At 35.8% G+C, this 20,547-nt stretch overlaps 1 protein-coding gene across 2 annotated transcripts; it reads left to right on the top strand.

The window, feature by feature from the left end:
• The first annotated feature begins 970 nt into the window (after positions 1-970).
• dcp2 (decapping mRNA 2) lies at positions 971-11,795 on the top strand. Of its 2 annotated transcripts, none has more exons than XM_007255304.4 (11): positions 971-1,260; positions 3,419-3,616; positions 4,167-4,320; positions 4,573-4,671; positions 4,793-4,945; positions 5,061-5,173; positions 5,274-5,369; positions 7,219-7,345; positions 8,118-8,201; positions 8,329-8,380; positions 9,885-11,795. In XM_007255304.4, exons 1-11 carry the CDS (start codon positions 1,208-1,210, stop codon positions 10,022-10,024), a joined length of 1,269 nt encoding a protein of 422 aa, XP_007255366.1. In that variant the 5' UTR covers positions 971-1,207; the 3' UTR covers positions 10,025-11,795. The 2 variants fall into 2 exon arrangements, with proteins under 2 accessions (XP_007255366.1, XP_007255367.1); XM_007255305.4 differs by having other exon boundaries at positions 973-1,260; positions 3,419-3,570; positions 4,193-4,320.
• The last annotated feature ends 8,752 nt before the right edge of the window (positions 11,796-20,547 follow it).

Here is a 20,547-nt window from a genome sequence, read left to right as displayed (position 1 = left end):
TATAAAAATAAATGTGTTTAAATTAAAGATTAGGAGTAAGTAAGAGTAGAAGTATGTATTAAATCTAAGTAATGCTTTATTAAAACAAGGGTATAATATATTAAATGCTTAGCTACAAAATTAGGGAAAGGTATTTTTCCAACTGAGACATGATTTAGAAATTTGGGCAATGATTTATTAATCCTTTCAGGCCTGAATTATCTTCCGTAATGCAAAAAAACCCTACGAATTCGCTTTTCTGTCTGTAACGCACATAAAAAAAGACTTTAATATTCTACTATAAAAATCTATATAGCAAATAAATCCAATTAACTTAACTTGCCGTTGCTTTTAAATTGACCTTTTTATTTTATAAATCATCCCCAAACAGTAAAAAAAAACGTAATTAAAAAGTGTTCAATCAATATTGTTAATTTATTAAATTAAGGGAATGATTTCTTAAACTGAGGAAACGATTTATTTAACTGAGGGAAACATTATCTTCCTTTGTTTCTAAGAGAAATATTATATTCATTATAGAGCAATTTATGAAATCAAGGGAGCTATTTATTAAATGAAGAGAATATATTATGTCTCTAGATATTATTTTTTAACTATTAGTACAACCTTTTTTAAATAAATTAATTATTTTTATATGATATTAAGACTATTTACAGTATATAATAATAATAATAATAATAATAATAATAATAATAATAGTATATTAAATAATATTATTATATTATTTAATATAAAGTTGTATAAAATACATATTCATCCATCTTTGTTTCCCCTCAGCTCCCGCGTTAGGTCAACTAAACCGAGGAAGTCAGCGCTGCTGAGGAACGATTGTGATTGGCTGTTCATTCCTGTCAGTCACACTCGGAGTGAAATGATTGGTCGCCAGCGTCTTTGTTACTGGTTCTGCTGCATGCTATTGGTTGGGATTACTTTTGGACCGCCTCTTTGTGATATTTTCATAAGTCCCGCTAATGCTAGTTAGGTTAGCTCAGGCTGCGTCGGAACCAGGCAGTCCAGCGGTCTGTCCTGTTCTCCTGCCTGAGTTAGCTTTTGTCCCCCGGTATTTTGGGGTGATAATGTTGTTGAGGGCAGGGCCATGTTTCTCAGGCGCCGGTTTTTCAGCGCGAGTTGAGCGGGCCTGGTAGCTTTGCGCTGTTTTGTTTTCGTCGAACTAGTTTTGTTAGTTCGGGATGTGTTTGCCCTTAACATGGAGACAAAACGAGGGGAGATTCCCAACGGCGTATTGGACGACCTTTGCAGGTAACGTTCAATTAAATAACGTTACAGAGGCAGACAACTAATACTGTCAATATTGATTAACTGTTGCCCACTCACACCTCAGTAGTTCAGGATAACATAATGAAAATATACTGAGCTTCGTTTCCTGTTTATTAGTTAACTACCTGCCATGTAGGTTAGCTAATCCAGACAGTAAAAATCCACTCCAGCCTTTCGTTCCAACCGTCCGATTCACTGCACTCTTAGTTTGGCTGCAGAAGAGCCACCTGTACAGTCGTAACGAAATCCTGGTTGGGATTTTTACATTATGGATTTGAGTCACTCATCATGAATTTCTCAGCAGAACAAAGCTTCTTAGCCGATGTTGTTTATAACTAGGCTCATTTGTCTTTGGCTCTTTAAGAAACTTCTGGATTTTTTCCCCCAAGGTTAGTCCACATCTGGGACTAACATTAACTGTACCTGACAACTGGGTCAAATTTGGTAACCAGAATAACACAAACCCTGCTTGTATTATCGAATTAAAATGAAAAGTATTGCTAATTAAAATATAACAGGAGTTTGCACATCCCTCCAAGATGTTTAGAGGAGTTAAATGATTAGAATAAACTCTTAAGTAGAAGTGAATATTAATGAGTACAGCAACTTTAAGCTATGCTCTAGTCTCCCCTTTTTGGGTTATTATTTTTTTTACAAGTTTATTTAGGTTTTTTTTCATAACATCAAAAAGAACAAGCAAAATAAATCAGACAAAACAAATAAACAGAAAACAGTCTAACACACAAACACTCCTCCACCCAAAACAAAATATATAAATAGTTATATAACATAAAAAACAGAGAAACACCCAAAACCCCTCTCAAAAAAAGACACAACTACATATTTCACAAACCTCTCTAAAGTTATACATTAAAACCTTCATAATATATTTTTCTGTTTGGAGGATCTGCAACATTTAACCTCTCCAATGTGATTTTTGTTTTGTCCAGTACAGTGCTATTATTTTTCTTTCTGCATTTGTGAACATGGAACTAGATTTGTAATTGTAAATGTAATTTTTGTTCATTGCCAGACACAGTAAAACAGTGTTCCTTTAGACTCTTCCTTTTTAATACACAAATACATATTTAGATAAGTTATATAAGTTTGCATTAACCATTTATATTTTATTAATCTGTGTATTAAGATGTGTATTTATTGTCTTGAGTGTGAATTTAATCACAAGCTAATTTTCAGACTGCTATTGAAATTCCTGTTTCTGTCTCTGTTTCAAGAGTTATGCTTTTTCAGTGAACTCTCTGAAGACCTACAAAGTAAAACATAATACAATTAAAAATATATGTTTTATTGGTAAGATTTTAGTTAGCTAATACTGACTACACATTAAAAAAATCATTTTTACAAGTAATCACATGTACCTGTACTTTTCATGTTAAACAGCTGTGTACATATGCTACACTGCATTTGAAGACCAAAAAAAATAAATCAAAGTATGACTTGAGCGAACTCATAAGCCTGTTGGCCAGGGTTAGGCGTATCCAGTCCTGGAGGGCCAGATTCCTGCAGAGCTTAAGCACACCTGATTTAAAGCTCCTGTAAATTTCCATGTTAAGTTGGTGTTGCATCGAACACACCAGAAAATGCAGAAATTTGGCCTTGAGAATTGGAATCCTCTACTCCTGCTGCATTTAAATTGCTGATTTAAATGCTCTGAAAAGAGATCGTCATTTTTGACGTCACATTTGTTACATCAGTTTGTTGCCAGGAAATAGAACAGTCTAGATGCTTGTCTCCCAGATGTCTTGAGGGATGGTGGGCCAAGCTGAGTTGTACTTAAAGCTTGAAGGGCTCTTGACACTGACTGGGTTGAAATCTGGTTCTGAACAGTTTTGGCCTTTTGAGTTTGATTGGGCAGCCCCAGGAAGCCTGTTCTTGGAGGAAATCATGTTATATAAATGGACGAATATAGGCCAAGGACTGTGGAATAAAATGTTTGTTCTTAATTGTTATTCTACGGCAACAGCATTGCAAAGTTTTAACATTTCTGTGCAGTCAACTAATAGGTAAAGCTGTAAATGTGATGCAATGTAGTACTAGAAGTTGCTTTTTTTTTAAACATTATTGTATCACATTATGTTACATAATGGAATTCTAAGCTGATGTCTTTCTCTTTCTGCAGTCGCTTCATCCTCCATATCCCCAGTGAAGAAAGGGACAATGCCATCAGAGTTTGCTTCCAGATTGAGCTTGCCCATTGGTTTTACCTGGACTTCTACATGCAGAATACACCAGGATTACCTCAGTGTGGGATAAGGGACTTTGCCAAGGCTGATATCCTCTTGTTTTCAGTAGCAATTTTTATGTTTTTGATGTCAAGGTTAGAGTTTGATTCTTAGGAGACCTTTGGAAATATTCTGTTAACAGTTCAGGGTTATTTTTTAAAAATGCTTTTCTTTAACTCTTGTGGTTACTGGAATATCTGAAACTGTGGCACATCCCTGGTTCGAGGTGCGGTATAGAATTGACTATTATTTGAACCCAACAGCAAAACAAACAGCCTTACTTCCAGTTCTAATTCATTTTTGTTGCTACAGTTACAAAACTGCTAAGCAAACAAGTTGTGATAATCACAAACCGAACAAAACAATACTGACCTATTTCTCTGCTTTCCCTGTTCTTTACACAAGCACAAACACCTCCTGTTTCTGATTTTCTGGAATAGTTTTGTTTAATTGGGTCCGAACCAATTTGTTTTCTATTTTAAGAGCCCAGGATTAGTATGAACTCCAGTTCACACACAGACTGAAGAGCTAACAAACTGTCTGGAACCATTTGCTGAATTTAACAAATTGTGTATTAAATTGAAGTCATAGTTTAGTAACATTATTGTACTTATCTATGTATTTGTGTATTTCTATAATCCATAGGTTATTTTCCTTAACCTTGACCTCACTTTTTAATCACTGTCCATTCCTGCTTCCCCATGGAGAAGATGTTCAGAAGGTTTTAGAGCAGTGGAAAGAGTACAAGATGGGAGTTCCTACATACGGTGCAATTATTCTGGATGAAACCCTTGATAATGTGCGTAAAAGCTGAAAGCCGACACAATGAGATTAAAATTAAACTGTTAATCTAAATCATTTTTAAGTTTGATATTTTTAAGCTTGGTCCATTTTCTGTTTGATTTTAAAAGCTCTTTTAAGCTCAAGCTTAAAGTTTGCAGATTAAGATAAAGCAGTTTGCCTTAAAATGTGGCACACTTAAATTTTATGATGTTTATATTGTTAATTTCCTGCATACAAATAAACTATTAAATATGTATGTATTGTGCAGGCATTACTGGTGCAGGGATATCTAGCTAAATCAGGGTGGGGCTTTCCGAAAGGAAAAGTAAATGAAGACGAGGCACCCCACGACTGCGCTGTACGAGAGGCAAGTTGGCATTGACTTTACAGAGGAAGCAGAGCAATCTGGAGTCTCAATATTTAATGACACTGCAGCGCCTCTGTTTTAAATGTATGTTTGTCTTTAATAATATCTTATTCTGCTTTAGGTTTTGGAAGAGACTGGTTTTGATATCCGAGACCGCATCTGTAAAGACACCTATATTGAGCAGAAGATCACAGATCAGCTGGCTCGATTGTACATAATACCTGGGGTTCCAAAGGACACAAAATTTAACCCCAAAACCAGAAAAGAAATAAGGGTGCAGTATCTTAAGTGTTTAGATTTTAAAATTCTCAAATTTATGAGTTGATATTCAAAACCTTAGAAAACACAAAGTCTTCATGCGCCTTTTTTTGCTTTCCACTCCATAACAGAACATTGAATGGTTTTCTATTGACAAACTGCCGTGTCATAGAAATGACATGACTCCTAAATCCAAGCTTGGTCTGGCTCCAAACAAGTTTTTCATGGCTATTCCTTTTATGAGGTACGTTTTGTGTTCTGTTTCTGTTCTGATTAATTATAGGATGTTTTATTATTTATTGTCGCAGAATTTAATCCTCAGTACGTCTCTCTCCTTTTCGCAGACAACTCAAAGAATGGATAGCCAAGCATAAGTTGGAATCCACTAGCAGCGATGAGGATTTTTTGTCTAATGGTAGCACTCCAAGCAAATATTTTCGGTAAGACAATATCCCAGTGTGCTCAGCGCATCCTTGAATGTTTTTTTTCTTTTTTGTACAAGTCATTTTCACTTAAATCCAGAATGTGAATTGCTGCACAATTTAAGGGGGAATGGGGAATACCTGGCAAGCTACCAATACCCACCTAATGGAATATACAGCTCTGGAAAAAAAATAAGAGACCACTTAAATATTATGAGTATTTTTGCACCAGGAGTAACGGCATAAAGTTATGCAAAAGAAGTGTGTAAGACTGGTGGAGGAGAACATGCCTAGATGCATGTAAACTGTGATTAAAAACCAGGGTTATTCCACCAAATATTGATTTCTGAACTCTTAAATCTTTATTTGAGGTCTAAAAGCTCTGCATCTTTTTGTTATTTTAGCCATTTCTCATTTTCTGCAAATAAATGCTCTAAATGACAATCTTTTGGAATTTGAAGTGGTCAAAGCTGTATATGCTGCACAGTGGCGTGCAGTGAATATAGTAGGTACCCCTTCTGCAACCCATCCCCCATCAGCCACCCCAACACATTGATAAAAACTACAATAGTTACAAATGACAAAAGTATACGGTAGACCAGACATTCTATGCTTAATTTTCCAACAAGTACAGCCGTTCAACAAATATCACTCATTTGTATGCCTACAGGATGCCAGAGCAGCCAAAACATTAAGTACACATAAAACTCACCATTCAAGCAGCCTATTACTTAGTTTCACATTGAAGGTCAGCCTTTAAAAAGGCGTTTTAATTAGACACAATATCTGTCTTATTTGCAGTCACAATTCCATGATAGTTAGTTGAATTGATCACGCATGCGCTCCGTTTTACGACCAATCAACGCACGTATCGTAACCCCTTCATCCGAGCTCTGAGAAGGGGTTCGGCAGCCATGGCCCCACCCCCACTGTGAAAATCACGAATCTGATTGGTTATATTGTCCTATGACTTTGCTAGCAGACTCATTACTACACCCTTCTCAAAATCAGGAGCAGACACACGGAAGCAGAAGCCATTTTAAAAAGCTTTGATTGGTTAAAACCGCTGTCAGTCAGATAAGAGTCCTGTAGCAACTGAAAAACACAGACTAATGCTTTAAATTAGTTGCTTTTTTATTTTAGTTAATTTATAAAATAAATGCTTACTCTTACAATAATTATATTATATACTTCATGATTAAAACACATGTAATCATTTACATGCACTTTTTGTCACCCCTTCTCTGAGGGGTTAGAAGGGCCTCACTGCACACCACTGATGCTGCAGGACATCCTTTTATTTCAGAAATGAAAAGACGCAAAACAAAAGTGAAAACAACGCATCTGAATACCCAGCAAGTAATGTGTTAAGGGGTCTGTCATTTAGGCCATATAAGAAACAGTCACCATCTTGAAAGCCGCCATATTTCATTTCTGTTCATTTTGACTCACTCTGTATTTGTTTTAATTAAGAAAAAACATAATACATTAAAGGTATAAACTATAATTGCAATAATTATCATAATGTCATAATGTTAAACTAAGAAAATACTACATTTGTGAGTTTATTTGGTCACTCATAAATCTCTGTTTGAAGAGTGCCCTTTAAAAAATCTGTTTGGAAAATCATGTAGCCCCAAGACATAACCCTACCACTCTATCCTAAAAAGAACTGGAACACTACCCATAAGGCATGGACACACGAACAGATGGATGGGGCTAAGTGAAGAAGCAAGGGGTGAAATAGGATTGGGCTGAAAAGAATGCACTTATACTGAAAATATCTAAATCTAATCCTTCTGCCTACAGCCATAATTCACATGGTGTTTCACACAACAGACTTACTTCCTCATTTCCTCCCCCTCAGTTCCAAACCCAGACGCACACAGATGGCGGTGGAAGCATCTCCAGGAGAGAGCTGGACAAAACAAAAGCCTCAGAAAGCTTTAGGACAACCTGGTCAATGTGAGCTTGCAGACTTACTGAAAATCAAGGTTGGTGTTTATATATGTTTTAATATAAATACATCAATTCTCCTTCTATAGTAGTTCTTTTTAGAACTGTATACTTTCTTATAAAAGTATATTGTAGGTATTTTGCTAATAAAGGCTAATATAATGGAAGATGTTGCAAAAGTATGAGTTCTTCTCTGTAGTTTTTGATGTTTAAGTTCAGTACACAAGTTTCCTCACTCTTATGGCCTAATGAACCATTTAGAGGGAGAAATTGGTTTAATCTTGATTTTTGTTTAAAGTTGCAGCAAGTGAACAATATATATGCCTGTGTTGTCTTATTAGAGTACTGATTTATTTATTCATTAATTAAGTTTTTGGTTGCAAAGACTCTTGAAACTAACACAGTCTGGCTTCAGCATGGTTTCATCTTCTGTAGTATTTTCACAGTAGTGTTTCTTAAGCCACTGTTTTTAACTAGTCAGCTGTTGTCCTCAATAGTTTGCTGATTGTATTACTGAAATTATTAGCCTAATAATTATTTTTTTTTGCTTCAACTGCCACGGGTCTGTACATTCCCTCTACATCAGTATAAGCCGATGGAAAAATTAAACCTGCACACCTAATGATAACTGTGGTACAGTCAGTCACCAGCAGAGGGTGATATTGTTGTAGTGATTCATTTATGCCCACCCTGACTGATTTCATGTTGCATTGTAGACATTTGATGTATTAAACGATCAAATCAGGTTATAAAATGTGGCTAAAGAAACCTGTAATAAATGTCTTAATTGTGTCTCAATTGTTTCTGCAGAACCACAATGTGAAAGGCAATGGCAAAAAGCATCAGGATTCCCCCAACGTAAAGAAAAGGACGCATGAACTCAGTAATCAGCAGGTAAACACATACCTCATATACTGTTAAACCTCTGCTGTTAACCAGTAAATCCAAATTGTATCAACCACATCCCCCACAAAAATCCAGTTTAACTGATCTTTAACATATGTAAATATATTTACTGTAGAAAGAGGAGAAGAAGCTTCTGCCCAGAAGACTGCAGGACAACTTTGATGCAGGTAGATGTTTGACTATATTTACATTACTGGAAACAGCCGTATTCATTTAAGCTTGTTAATCAGTACAGATTTTTTTTTTTTGCTCTGATATTGACTGTTTACATTTATAAACCTGTACAAGTCTGCAATGTAATGAGAACATCAATATATTTAGGCAAAATGCCTCTGTCATATTATGTGCTGCCAAATTCAATCACCCTGCCAGAATCAAACATTCCTTAATGTAGATTTTGTTGTTTGCTGTGAAAGACATTTATTTAGTTATTCATAATCAGAAACCACAGAAATTATGAACAGAATTCCCAATCTGCAGTGTGACAGGAATCAGATTCTTGCATGAAGTCAGAGTGATTCATTTTGATTAATGTTGTTTGTCTGTAAATGGCATATGTATCTTAATCTATGGTAATACTACATATATGATGGGGACACAATATAATTTGAAAATATTGGATTTTAAATATCCAAACAGCCCTGGAAAAAGAATACAGATGTCACATTTCAGTCTAGAGGAAAATTCAGTCTAGAAATGTGTGCATAATTGGTATAAAGCTGTGCGTGTATTTAATTACGATTCCAGCCTTCTGTATATGAATGTGACAAGTGTCCATTATGTGGCTTTAATGTGATTGTGGGGAAAAGTGCAAGCATTTTATGTTTGTAAGCAAAGAATGGGATTAGATTGAGGCAAAAATGCTACACTAGCTTGCATTCAGAGTCCTGTTGGTTTGTTTTCCCTTTTTCCTTCTTATCTTGTAAAGTTGTGCTTTGCGTCAGCTCCCTCTCCAGGTGGAGAGTAGCCAGTACAAAGTATGATAAAATTCAGGAGTGAGGCACAGAAGATAATCCGTTATCACATGGATCATCATAAAAGACGGGGAGGGGTTTAAGATTCTTAGGATATCTCTCTAGAGTGTCATTTTGTGAAGCGTGATAAGGTGGTTTTGTTCACGCAGTTGATGTTGTTTGTGCAGTAAAGGAGTCTGGACCTCTTGGACTAAATAACCGGTAGTTTTATTTGGTGAGGTGGGGAACAATAATTATCAAACATTCTCAGTAATTTAAGTCCAGTGTCAGTCATTGTTTCTGGACTGTTTGCTTCAGTAAAGAGCAGTAAAGATTCTGGAGCCTTCTTCTGTAAAACGAACCATAGAAATATATGTATGGTGTAAATCTGGTGTAAATCAAAATCTTTGATAAATATGCATATTTCAGATATTTTATTTTAAATGATGTGTTAAAGGTGATTCTCTTTTTGGTGTGAATCAGTCAGAAATGATCCTGCTTCCTACAGCAATACTAATCATGTCCAAAAAGGGATTAATAGTGAACTTCTTCTAAAACTTGTCCAGCTAAATGATTCAGAGAAATTTTGTTCGGATGGGGATGAGTAAAATGTTTTGTATGACCCTTGTGTAAGATAAGCGGACAGGAGGTGCTTCTTATTTCTCTTGCATTTAGCATTTTAAATTGCCTCATGTTCACTCTCTTCTTCCCTGTCCAGATGCAGTGAGTGATGTGCATGGCTCAAATGGACAGTCAGACTCTTCGCATGGTGAATATGAGCTGATTCTCTCCTCAAAGTCCTTCCTCAGCTTCAAGTTTGACCGGGAGGCTATCATGAAGTCATGCTTTGAATCGTGAAGCAGACCGCTGCTTATGGGTTTACTCTCTTCATTTTAAAGACATGATCTCTTGCACCTTGAGCCACTCTGGTGAACTCTAGTGAATTGCCCCCATCCTGTTGTGTTTTTTCATTTTTTTTCTTTTTTTAATAAAGTGAGAGCGGTCATAGGAGGAATGTTGGACCAATGTGACAAAGTGAGACACCTTTTTTTTTTTTTTTTAAATACTACTTTTCTTGTTTTCTTCTATCGATTTTGACCGATCAATACATTAGTTATGTATTAGTGGCTCGTTTTCAGGTTTTGGATTATTTTCCAATTTTTTTTTTTTTTTTTATATGTCTGTGATCAATCATGCAGGTTTGTTTCTGTTTCTTTTTGGGTTTTAAACAGCAGTGCACTGAGTGAGTGCTTTATTAGGCCCTCTATTACTCTCTTCATGTCCTTGCCAGTATTTGATGCACCAGACAGACCAGTTTTAGCACTGAAACAAAGTCGATGTGTTACAGTTATAACTGAATATCTCATTGAAATGTTATGTCTGCATTTGCTGAGAGCTTGTTATTAAGTCTGTACTAATGCCAACAACGATGTTCCAGTTATTTCTGATTGATTGATCGATTGGTCTTTTAAATTACGTTCTTACATTGGTCTGTGCATTTGTGCTTTTGTTACGTTATATTAAATTTTTAATTCTTTATCAGTGGATTCTAGAGACACCATGCCACCATTCATATGTTGCAGGTATAAATAATGGGTTTATAAACTGTGGGATCGTGCTCATGTGGAGCTCACATGGACTTTAGCAGTTGAGCTTCACCAATGAGCCCCATCACTACAGCCCACCTTAATCCCACACAGATTCCGTCTACATCCTAATGCAGTGCAGCAACTTTAAGCCTTCCTGGTCCTGCCAATGACCCTGATGAGCATCTACCCTGATGTGGAGTCAGCGTAGATCCCATGGACACAACTTTTCAGCAGGGCCTTTGCAGTCTGTCATAAAGCTTTTTATACAGAATACGAGAGCGCTAATGATCTGATCTTGCTCTATTCAATAAATCTCTTCATTAACTATACACACAGAAGATACAAGGCTGTGAATGTTGTTTGAGATTTTTTTCTTATGGACTACAGAATGACCCCATCTTCATGTTATTCAGCCTATATAGAATATGTAGTTTCTTCCCAACAAAAGTAAACAAATGCTATCCTGAGACACACAAGCCTGGTGTACTGTAGGTTTATTATTAGTCAGTTCTTAGTTAATACTAGAGCTATACACAATTGCACAATACATTGTTTGCCCCTTTTTCATTGTTTGGGATCCACCGAGGATGTACCAACATCCTATTGTGTTCTGCCTTTCCTGACGTCCTATCTGTTTACTTAGAGTTTAAAGCTTTCTTTAGAGATTGTCTGAAACTTTCATGCCATTTCTTTTCTTTTTCAAAATGCATCTGTTTTATCATGCTGAATCAGCTGTTGCTGCTGGAGTGTTACATTGATTATTCAAGCTCATCTCATTCACTTGCTTTCGTCTTTTAGTTTCACGTCGTCTCTGTGAAAGTGGCACTGATTTATTATTATTTTTTTGTTTTTAAACATGAATTGCAGTCTGTCCAGAAATCCCTTCACTATTATGCAAAAGGATTCTCACTGTGCATGTTCTTTTGCTGATTGTTTTAGGTTTTTTTTTGTTTGTTTATTTTATCTTTACAGGTATGTGATTTTATTTCTTTCTTTTTCTTTTCTTTTTTAAATAAAGGCACTGTCCTCTTTAGCTGTAATGGTACTTTCTTACTGACCTGATTTAGACAAGTAGAGCTCACTCTTTTCCCTCAGAAGGCACAGACTCATCACACACTCATACCTTTTGTTTGCCCTTGATGTGGAGATAAGGTCTCCCTGAGGAACTCTGCACTCTACAGATGGGACAGTGGGGCTTATTCTCACAGTGGTGCAGTCAAAATCGAGTCAGTGTCAATTAGAGCTTGTCTATAACCACTTCTAAACTGACTCTGTCTCCTTATTTAGTTTAGCCAGGTTCAGAATTGCCACTGTTTATTAAAGCATTTTAAAACAAAAAGTCAGTAAATTATTAAGACAAATGTTCAATCAGAAATAAAGGTTGTAAAAAACAAATTACATTTTCACACCTGAAGGAAGAAGGCCTTTCATTTTCTGATTAAAATTGCTAATGATTATTGAGAGAAAACATCTGTACCATCACAGAGGTCTATGCTTACGGTGTCTGAGAAGTGCAAAACAAATTAATTATTTATGTCAGAAACCATTTATAAAAAAAAATGAAAACAAAATAAAAATCAGTGGTGGTGAGAATGCTGGCAGTTGTGATTATTAGTAACAACTACAAATACAAAGTATATCATTGCTGTCCAATGAAAAACAAGTATCTCCATTTTTGTTGGTTTTTGGTTTAAAACAAAATTTAATCTCCAAAACCGTCCCCTGCACTGTCAAACTGTCTTGAAGAATGGACCAATAGAATCTCTCCAAAATTACCTGAAATTAACTGTTTTTGCATTAACTTTATTGAAGGGTTTATCTCGCTTCTGTAAAGTTGCTGTTTTGGAGATACATGTTTTTCATTGAACATCAATGATATATTACTCAACCTCATAGTAGACACTTTTGCTATAATGAACCCCGCTTACACGTTGCGGGGAGGGGAACTGTGATGATTTTACTTGGGGTACAGTTCAGAACAGTTCTCAAACCCTCATTTTCTGCCAAAGACTTTAGCAGTAAAATCCACAGAAAATCTATTTATAGATAAATGTTTGAGTGAAATGAACATTTTTGTATTGTTGTTTTGTTCTATAAACTACGGACATTTCTCCCAAATTCCAAATAAAAATATTGTCATTTAGAGCATTTATTTGCAGAAAATGACCTCAAATAATGCAAAGAAAACAAGTTCATATTCATAAAGTTTCATCTTGGCATGTTCTCCTCCACCAGTCTTACACACTGCAGTTCAGTTTGGTTTGATGACTTGTGATCATCCATCTTCCTCTTGATTATATTCCAGAGGTTTTCAATTTGGTAAAATCAAAGAAACTCATCATTTTTAAGCAGTCTCTTTTTTTCAGAGCTGTATATATATATATATATATATATATATATATACACATCAACTAATCAGAATGATGGCACTAGTTTTACCAGAATTGTGAATTGGTCCACAGCACTTCATGTAAATATTCAGTATGAAGCGACTCTGGTTTTTAGCTATTCTAAACACAACAAGTTGTAGTTTACACGACTCAGCAGTCATGTGTCTGTGGGTGTTTTGTTTCTAAACTACCTCTGGCCTAATTCTTGTTAAATTTGTGAAATTCCACTGAAAACAGAACACTGTTGTGGAAAAGGTGGATGTAGTTTTTGGAAGCTTTTCAGGAAAAGCTGGATTGGTGACATTTTTGACACCAGTTGGTCACCAGTTGCATGTTTGAGAAAGAAAGAATAATTGATTTTGCCAAAATGGCAAATCGTTTTTATCATTTTGCCAGCTAATCATTTTTAATTAGTAGAACGTTTTCTGAACGTTACAGTTAGCATTCTTAGGACGCTTAATATGTGACGTTTTTTGGATGTTCTTAGAACATTTTTATCTAACGTTGAAACACTGAAAAGTCACTTGTATGTCCATGTTTTCATTTTTAGTTTTAGGAATGTTACTTTTAATGTTTCGAAAATTAGTATTCATCTAGTTTGGTTATGGTTATGTGAGAACAGTTCTGATAATGTTATAATGCAAACCATTATTGTCACAAGTTTTTTTAGAATGTTCCTGGAACATTATTTTTGTATGTTTAAATCAGGGGTGTCCAAACTACGGCCCGCGGGCCATTTGCGAGGTATTTTAGAAATAGAATGAAAGTTGGCCCGCTCTTAAGCAGGTTTTTATAATATGAGATTCAAAGTTTGAACGCTAGGTGTCAAAAACGAGCCAAAGAGTCTAAATGTTCACCTGAAGATCACTCAATCTCTGCACGGATATCGCAGTGTCTCTCTGACATATCCTCATGGATGAAGGAGCATCACCTTCAATTAAATCTCTCAAAGACTGAACTTCTGGTTATAGCAAAACCATCTTTTCAACACAACTTCTGTATAAGTATCGACTCTCTCTCTCTCTCACCGACAAAGGTTGCTAGGAACCTGGGTGTTCTGTTTGATGACCAACTCTCCTTCACGCACCATGTGGCCTCAGTTGCTCGGTCCTGCCGCTTTGCGCTCTATAACATCCGAAAAATTAGACCGTTCTTGACGCAACAGGCAACCCAACTCCTGGTGCAAGCGGTCGTCATCTCACGCCTCGACTACTGCAATGCCCTGCTAACTGGCCTCCCGGCCTGTGTAGTAAAACCACTCCAGATGATCCAGAACGCAGCAGCACGTCTGGTCTTCAACCAGCCAAAACGGGCACATGTCACCCCGCTGCTCATTGAGCTCCATTGGCTACCAGTTGCGTACCACTTACGCTACCTCCCGGTCGCTGCACTCCTCCAATGAACGTCGCCTCGCTTTGCCAAACATTCACACAAAGCAAAGAACAATCCAGACTGTTCTCATACAGAGTTCCCCAATGGTGGAACAATCTACCTTCCACTACCAGATCAGGAGAATCTCTCGCTATCTTTAAGAAACTCCTGAAGACAGAGCTCTTCAAAGAGCACTTACTCTCTTAACACCTCTAACACACTAACTACTTCTAACCTCTTTTCCTTCTTCCCCTCCTTCACTCCTCTATCCTATTATTCCCCTTTGACCTCCTTTTATCCCTATCCAAAGTTGTTTTTACCTTTAAACTTATTTTACATTGTACTTGACTATTGTAAGTCACTTTGGACAAAAGCGTCTGCCAAATGTAATGTAATGTAATGTAATGTAAATGTGGAGAGGGTGCGCATTTCTAGCGAAGAAATACGGGCCAAAGAGTCTAAAAGCGGAGACAGTGTTCAGTTTTAGCGCGGGAAAACTGGCCAAAGAGTCTAAAAGCAGAGAGGGGGCTCAGTTGTAGCGCAGCAAAACGTCAAAAGAGTCTAAAAGTTCCCGTAATTAAGGAGTTTTATATTAAGAGACATCATGAAATGAAACATCCATTTGAAAACTCTTAGTTTACACAACACTGTCAAAGATAAAGATAGTAAGTCAAGTAAAATGGTGTGTATATAAAAGTAATTAGGTAAATGTCTGTGGCCCGGGACTTCAAATATATTTCCCCTTCTGGCCCCCAACAAAAAATGTTTGGACACCCCTGGTTTAAATGGTTGCTAAATGCTCTAATAACATTATCTGTTATACAATACTATAAACATGTATGAGCACAAGGCTGTCAGTTGTACCAAAATATAACACATTTCCATTTTCTGATGTATCAAAAACTCAGACTGCTTCTCCAGCACTTCTTATTTTCATTATATGTGTAATGCATTTGTTAAGTCTGCTGCATGAGGAAAGCTCAGTCTGAGTAATACTCTGTAATGCTGAGTAATGCTGAGTGGTGCTACTGACCAGAACTCTTATAAACTTTAATATCTGAGGAACAGTTTTATATTGATGTGAAACTGTAATTATTAAAAAAAAAATGTTTTGAAGTCAAAAGAGTGCTGGATGGTATTCTACACAGATTTCTGTGTGCGTATGGGTGAGTAAAGCGCTTCCATTTAATTACAGTATGCTTAGATTCCAGGATTTCCACCATTAATTTATTTTATCATTACCAGCATCATATATAAAGCTATGCTGTAGACATTTTTCACTTCTGCATTCTGACACCACCGCTGTTAATAAACCCAGTTGTTACGCTTTTCTACAGTTAACCACTTCACACCAACCCAGTCTGAAAGAGTGTGTTCATGAAAATGAGTCCTATTCCTCTTTAAACTCAGGAGTGATTGTTTCAGAGCAGGTCAGTCAGCTGGAATGAGTCCAGGTTCATGTGGAATTGAACTGACAGGGGCTACTCATTAAAATTGCTCCTGAGAGAGCATGCATTAAATCAGGGATTAAAAACGCAGATCATGACTACTTGGACACGTTCACTTTTAAACACACATGGCAAATCCATACGTTATAATTTAGAATTTATAATAGTCATATTTTACATACCATTTTTTTAAAAAGCAAGTACAAATAGAAATAGAAATTATTTGGAGTAAAATCAAATTACATGAGCTTCCTCTAAAGTTAAATACCTTCAATTTCAATTGAAGTCTTTTGCTAGAATCCAATGTAAAAAAAATCTTTACTTTCAGTGGAAGTCTGTGTAAAAATACCACATTACTTTCTTCCTCTAAAGTTACAACTTTTAAAATCTAAAATCTAAAAATTTCACTGAATTACATTTTTCCTTTGAAAAATTGACAGAAAAACTGACAGAAACCAATCTAAAAATCTTAACGATCAATAGAATGAATGAAAAAATTGTAATAATAATAGAAACACATTACATGAGCTCATTTTAAAAATATTTTTTTCTTCCTCTAAAGTTACCAAAAAAAATGTAAAGGTAAAATTTAACTTTTGAAAAAAAGCCAATATAAAAATCCTAGCTTTTAATGTGAGTCAAGAAAAAAATATTAAAGTTTTACTAAATTAATATTTCCCTAACGATTTTATTTAAAAGACCATATTATCTGGGATAAAACCACATTACACAAGTGTCATGTCAATGAAAAGTCAACTTTTGATAGAATCCATTGTAAAAAAAAAAAAAGTAAGTCTTAACGTTCAATGGAAGGCAATATAAAAATCAGAATAATTTTTAAAGTACCAAATTAAAAGCTCCAAAAGATATGATACAAAAGTATTTAATAGAACCACATTACATTACCTGATTTCATTTTTTTCTCCTAAAGTAACTAAAACTTAACTTTTAATGGAAGTCAGTGTAAAATTGAACTCTTAACAGAAGCTAATGTAAAAATCATAGCTTTCAATTGATGTTCTATAGAGCTACCATTGAGAGCATCCTTGCATACGGCATCACGGCATGGTACGGGGGGTGCTCAGCAGCAGACAAAAGGGCGCTGCAGAGGGTGATCAGCACGGCCCAAAGGATCACTGGCTGTTCCCTGCCCAGCCTTGAGGATATTGCCACCTCTCATTACATTAGCAGAGCTGACAGTATCACCAAGGATACATCCCACCCCAGCAACTATTTGTTTGACCTGCTACCCTCAGGCCGGCGCTACAGGTCACATAAAATTCGGACAAGTAGGCTCAGGGACAGTTTTTTCCCAAGAGCCATCACTGCACTGAACAATAAAAAACAATGGCAAACAAAAACGTACAATTTTAAACCCCAGGAGTAATATAACGTGTGCAATATATTTGAAGTGCAATATTTTGTGGATAGATTGTACAGTGTATATCTTGTTTTTATTACATTTAATTTCTGTCTATTTTATATTTGTTGCTTTTAACTTAAATTATTTTTCTGTTTAATTTATACAACAAAGGCATTTTGGAGAAGCAAATCCAATTTCATTGTAATGCAAATTATAATGACAATAAAGGCGATTCGATTCAATGTCACTAAATTAAAATTTCCCTCACCAATTTTTAAAAGATCATATCACCAGAAATAAAATCACATTACATGAGTGCATATCAAACATAAGAAAAAAATCTACTAAATTTAAAGTTTTAGGTACATGTCTTGTCAGGACTGAATTTACACAGTCAATAGTATGATTAATCAATAGTAAGCTTTCATAATGGAAGTCCATAAGTCCTTCACAACAGCACGCATTAAACCATTTTAATTGTGTGTTAATGAGATCTTAATTTCATACACGATCACATGACTGCATTTGTTAATTAGGCTGTGATTTTTTTTGTTTTTGGTTTTAAAAAGGTGATCATCATAATCAAGGCATTCTTAAATATCAAGTATCAAACTGCACATGTGTCATGTGTGTGTGTGTGGAATGCTCTTGCTCTGACCTTTTTAATGAAAAAAATCTGAGTTTCTGTAACAGACGTGATGTTGATGTTCCCTCTCTCTCACTCTTCCAGGAACGAGTGTGTGTGGGGGGGGGAGTAGGGGTATTGTGATGTGGTATTCTGAAGGAGCTGCATTAGGAGCGTGTTTTAAAAAAAACACGACGAACTGTTAAAAAAGGTCAAATGACTGAAACTTAATAACATCTGGATCTTTTTCATATACGAACAGTGAGGCCTGATTAAATAATTAAACTTGAACCTGAAGGATTTGTCTGGATTTTAAATTGGATTAGATTTAGATTTTTAATAACATTTCCAGTTATTTTTTAATAGTGTTTGAACAACGTGACTAAATCTGAAAGATCTGAAGGTACGTTTTTGAGTATTTTTTTCCCCAAAACATTTTTATGTAGTTCTATACTGTTTTAGAGTTATAGCATAGCAAATCATTGATAACCTTATTTCTACAAAACTAGAATTTTACAGGGGAAAAAACTTTTAGAGGTAGACAAAAAAATTCAGTTTGAATAGAGGTCAATGGATAAATCATAATGGAAATAGTGTGTATGTGTAGAGTGTAAAATTCTAAATTGTTAATGGAAGTAATGTAAGACAGTAAATCTTCAATTCCAGCCACTGTAAAATATCTTGCAAAAATCTAAACATTGAATAGACGTTGATATAAAAATCATAATCATAACTTTTCCAGTGGACCCACTGCCTGCATACCTTCATACGGTTCACCAACACAGTGACTGCAGGCTGTGCTGTTTGATAATAGTGTGTGTGAGTGTGTGTGTGTGTGTGAGTGTGTCTGCGTATGTGTGTGTTTATGTTTATATAATGCTTTGTGAGGGTTTCAGGATTTTGCAAAAAAAAAGAAAAAAAGAAAAAAAAGTGTATTTGATCAGAAAGCCTGTGATTAGTATTGTGTGTTAACTGTTACAGAATGAATGGACAAAAGAAAACAGCTATAACTGCAACAGAAATTTAAATACAATAGTCCAATCACAATCTGACTGACCAGTCTATTGTCTGATCTGTTTTAGTGAACATAGCGTATTATATTCAGGGTCAAGGAGCAAACAAAATTTACCTGTTTACTTTAAAGAACCACAAGAACAGATACAAAAAATATTCTAACTAACATGATGAACTAAATGTATGAGGGAGACTCTTCTATTAGATTTTTTACAATATTAAATATAACCAAATTATTTTTTAAAACAGGTTTTTTATTCATTGATTTATAATTTTCTCTCATTTTCTCGCCGGTTTGGAAGGTGAATTACCCCACCCACCTACTTGGGTGTCCCAGTATCACGGGCAATGTCCCCAATACCAGAAGGGTGAGAATCAGCACATGCCTCCTCCTACACATGTGAAATCAGACGCGTGGAGAGAGCGCCATCTACAAACCCAGAGAGAGCAAGGCCAATGGTGCTCTCTCAGACTCCGGCTGCTGATGGCAGCTGAAAAGCAGCATGATACAGAATTCAAACTGGCGATCCTCGGATTATAGAGGCAGCATCTTAGTCTGCTGGATCACTCACAGTCCCATTATAGAAGAAAAATGGTTAAAAATTACTTGAAAATGTTGGTTTAAATGGTATGCACATACAGCTCGGGTAAGAGACCACTTAATGATGAATTACCTTTGGAATGATAATCAAGAATTCATTTATGATCACAAGCCATCAAACCAAGCTGAACTGCCTGAATATTGCACCAGGAGTGCCATAAAGTTATCTAAAAGCAGTGTGTAAGACTAGTGGAGAAGAACATGCCAAGATGCATGAAAACTGTAATTAAAAAACAGGGTTATTCCATCAAATATTGATTTCTGAACTCTTAAAACTTGAATATGAATATGAACTTGTTTTCTTTGCATTATTTGAGGTCTGAAAGCTCTGCATCTTTTTGTTATTGCAGCTATTTCTCATTTTCTGCAAAAAAAATCTCTAGATAATAACATTAAAAAGGGGACATTAGAGCGGGAGTGTATTTGTGTGTACTTATCTCTTGTTCCTTTCTGTAAGAAGTTTAGGGTCCAAACGGGTGCAGTTGAGAGATGATGCCTGATTTAACCCCACCGGGAGGATCCACTGATGTGGAGGGAAAGGGGCTCACTCTTCTCAGGGGAACCTATAAAATGAAAAAAGTCACTGATAATAATAATCTCTGATCCAGTGTGAATGTGAGTGGTAAGTACGCTGATGTTGACCTTGATCCCCAGTGACCTGATCTTGACAGCTGTAGAGCTCCTCTATAAATAAAACAGCCTCTGCCAATGAGGAAGCTCCAGTCCTATTGGCTTTGTCTGTATCTGTTTTAAAGACTAGAAATGAAATACAATCTATAGATATAAAAACAATGCATTTTATTTTTTACTTCTTCATTTTACTATTATGTGAGATTAAACTGTGGTGAAGCAATATTACTACTACTACTACTACTACTACTACTACTACTACTGTTCTAAATCTTAGTTTTTTATATCTGAAAGTGTCTCTTACACACTGATTATGCCCCTTATTGTGTTCCAGTGTTTATGTTAACATA

Source organism: Astyanax mexicanus, chromosome 20, assembly GCF_023375975.1.
Source record: "Astyanax mexicanus isolate ESR-SI-001 chromosome 20, AstMex3_surface, whole genome shotgun sequence".
NCBI lineage: Eukaryota > Metazoa > Chordata > Actinopteri > Characiformes > Acestrorhamphidae > Astyanax > Astyanax mexicanus.
The sequence above is the reverse complement of the archived record's forward strand: the minus strand, read 5'-3'. Positions and strand labels throughout refer to the sequence as shown.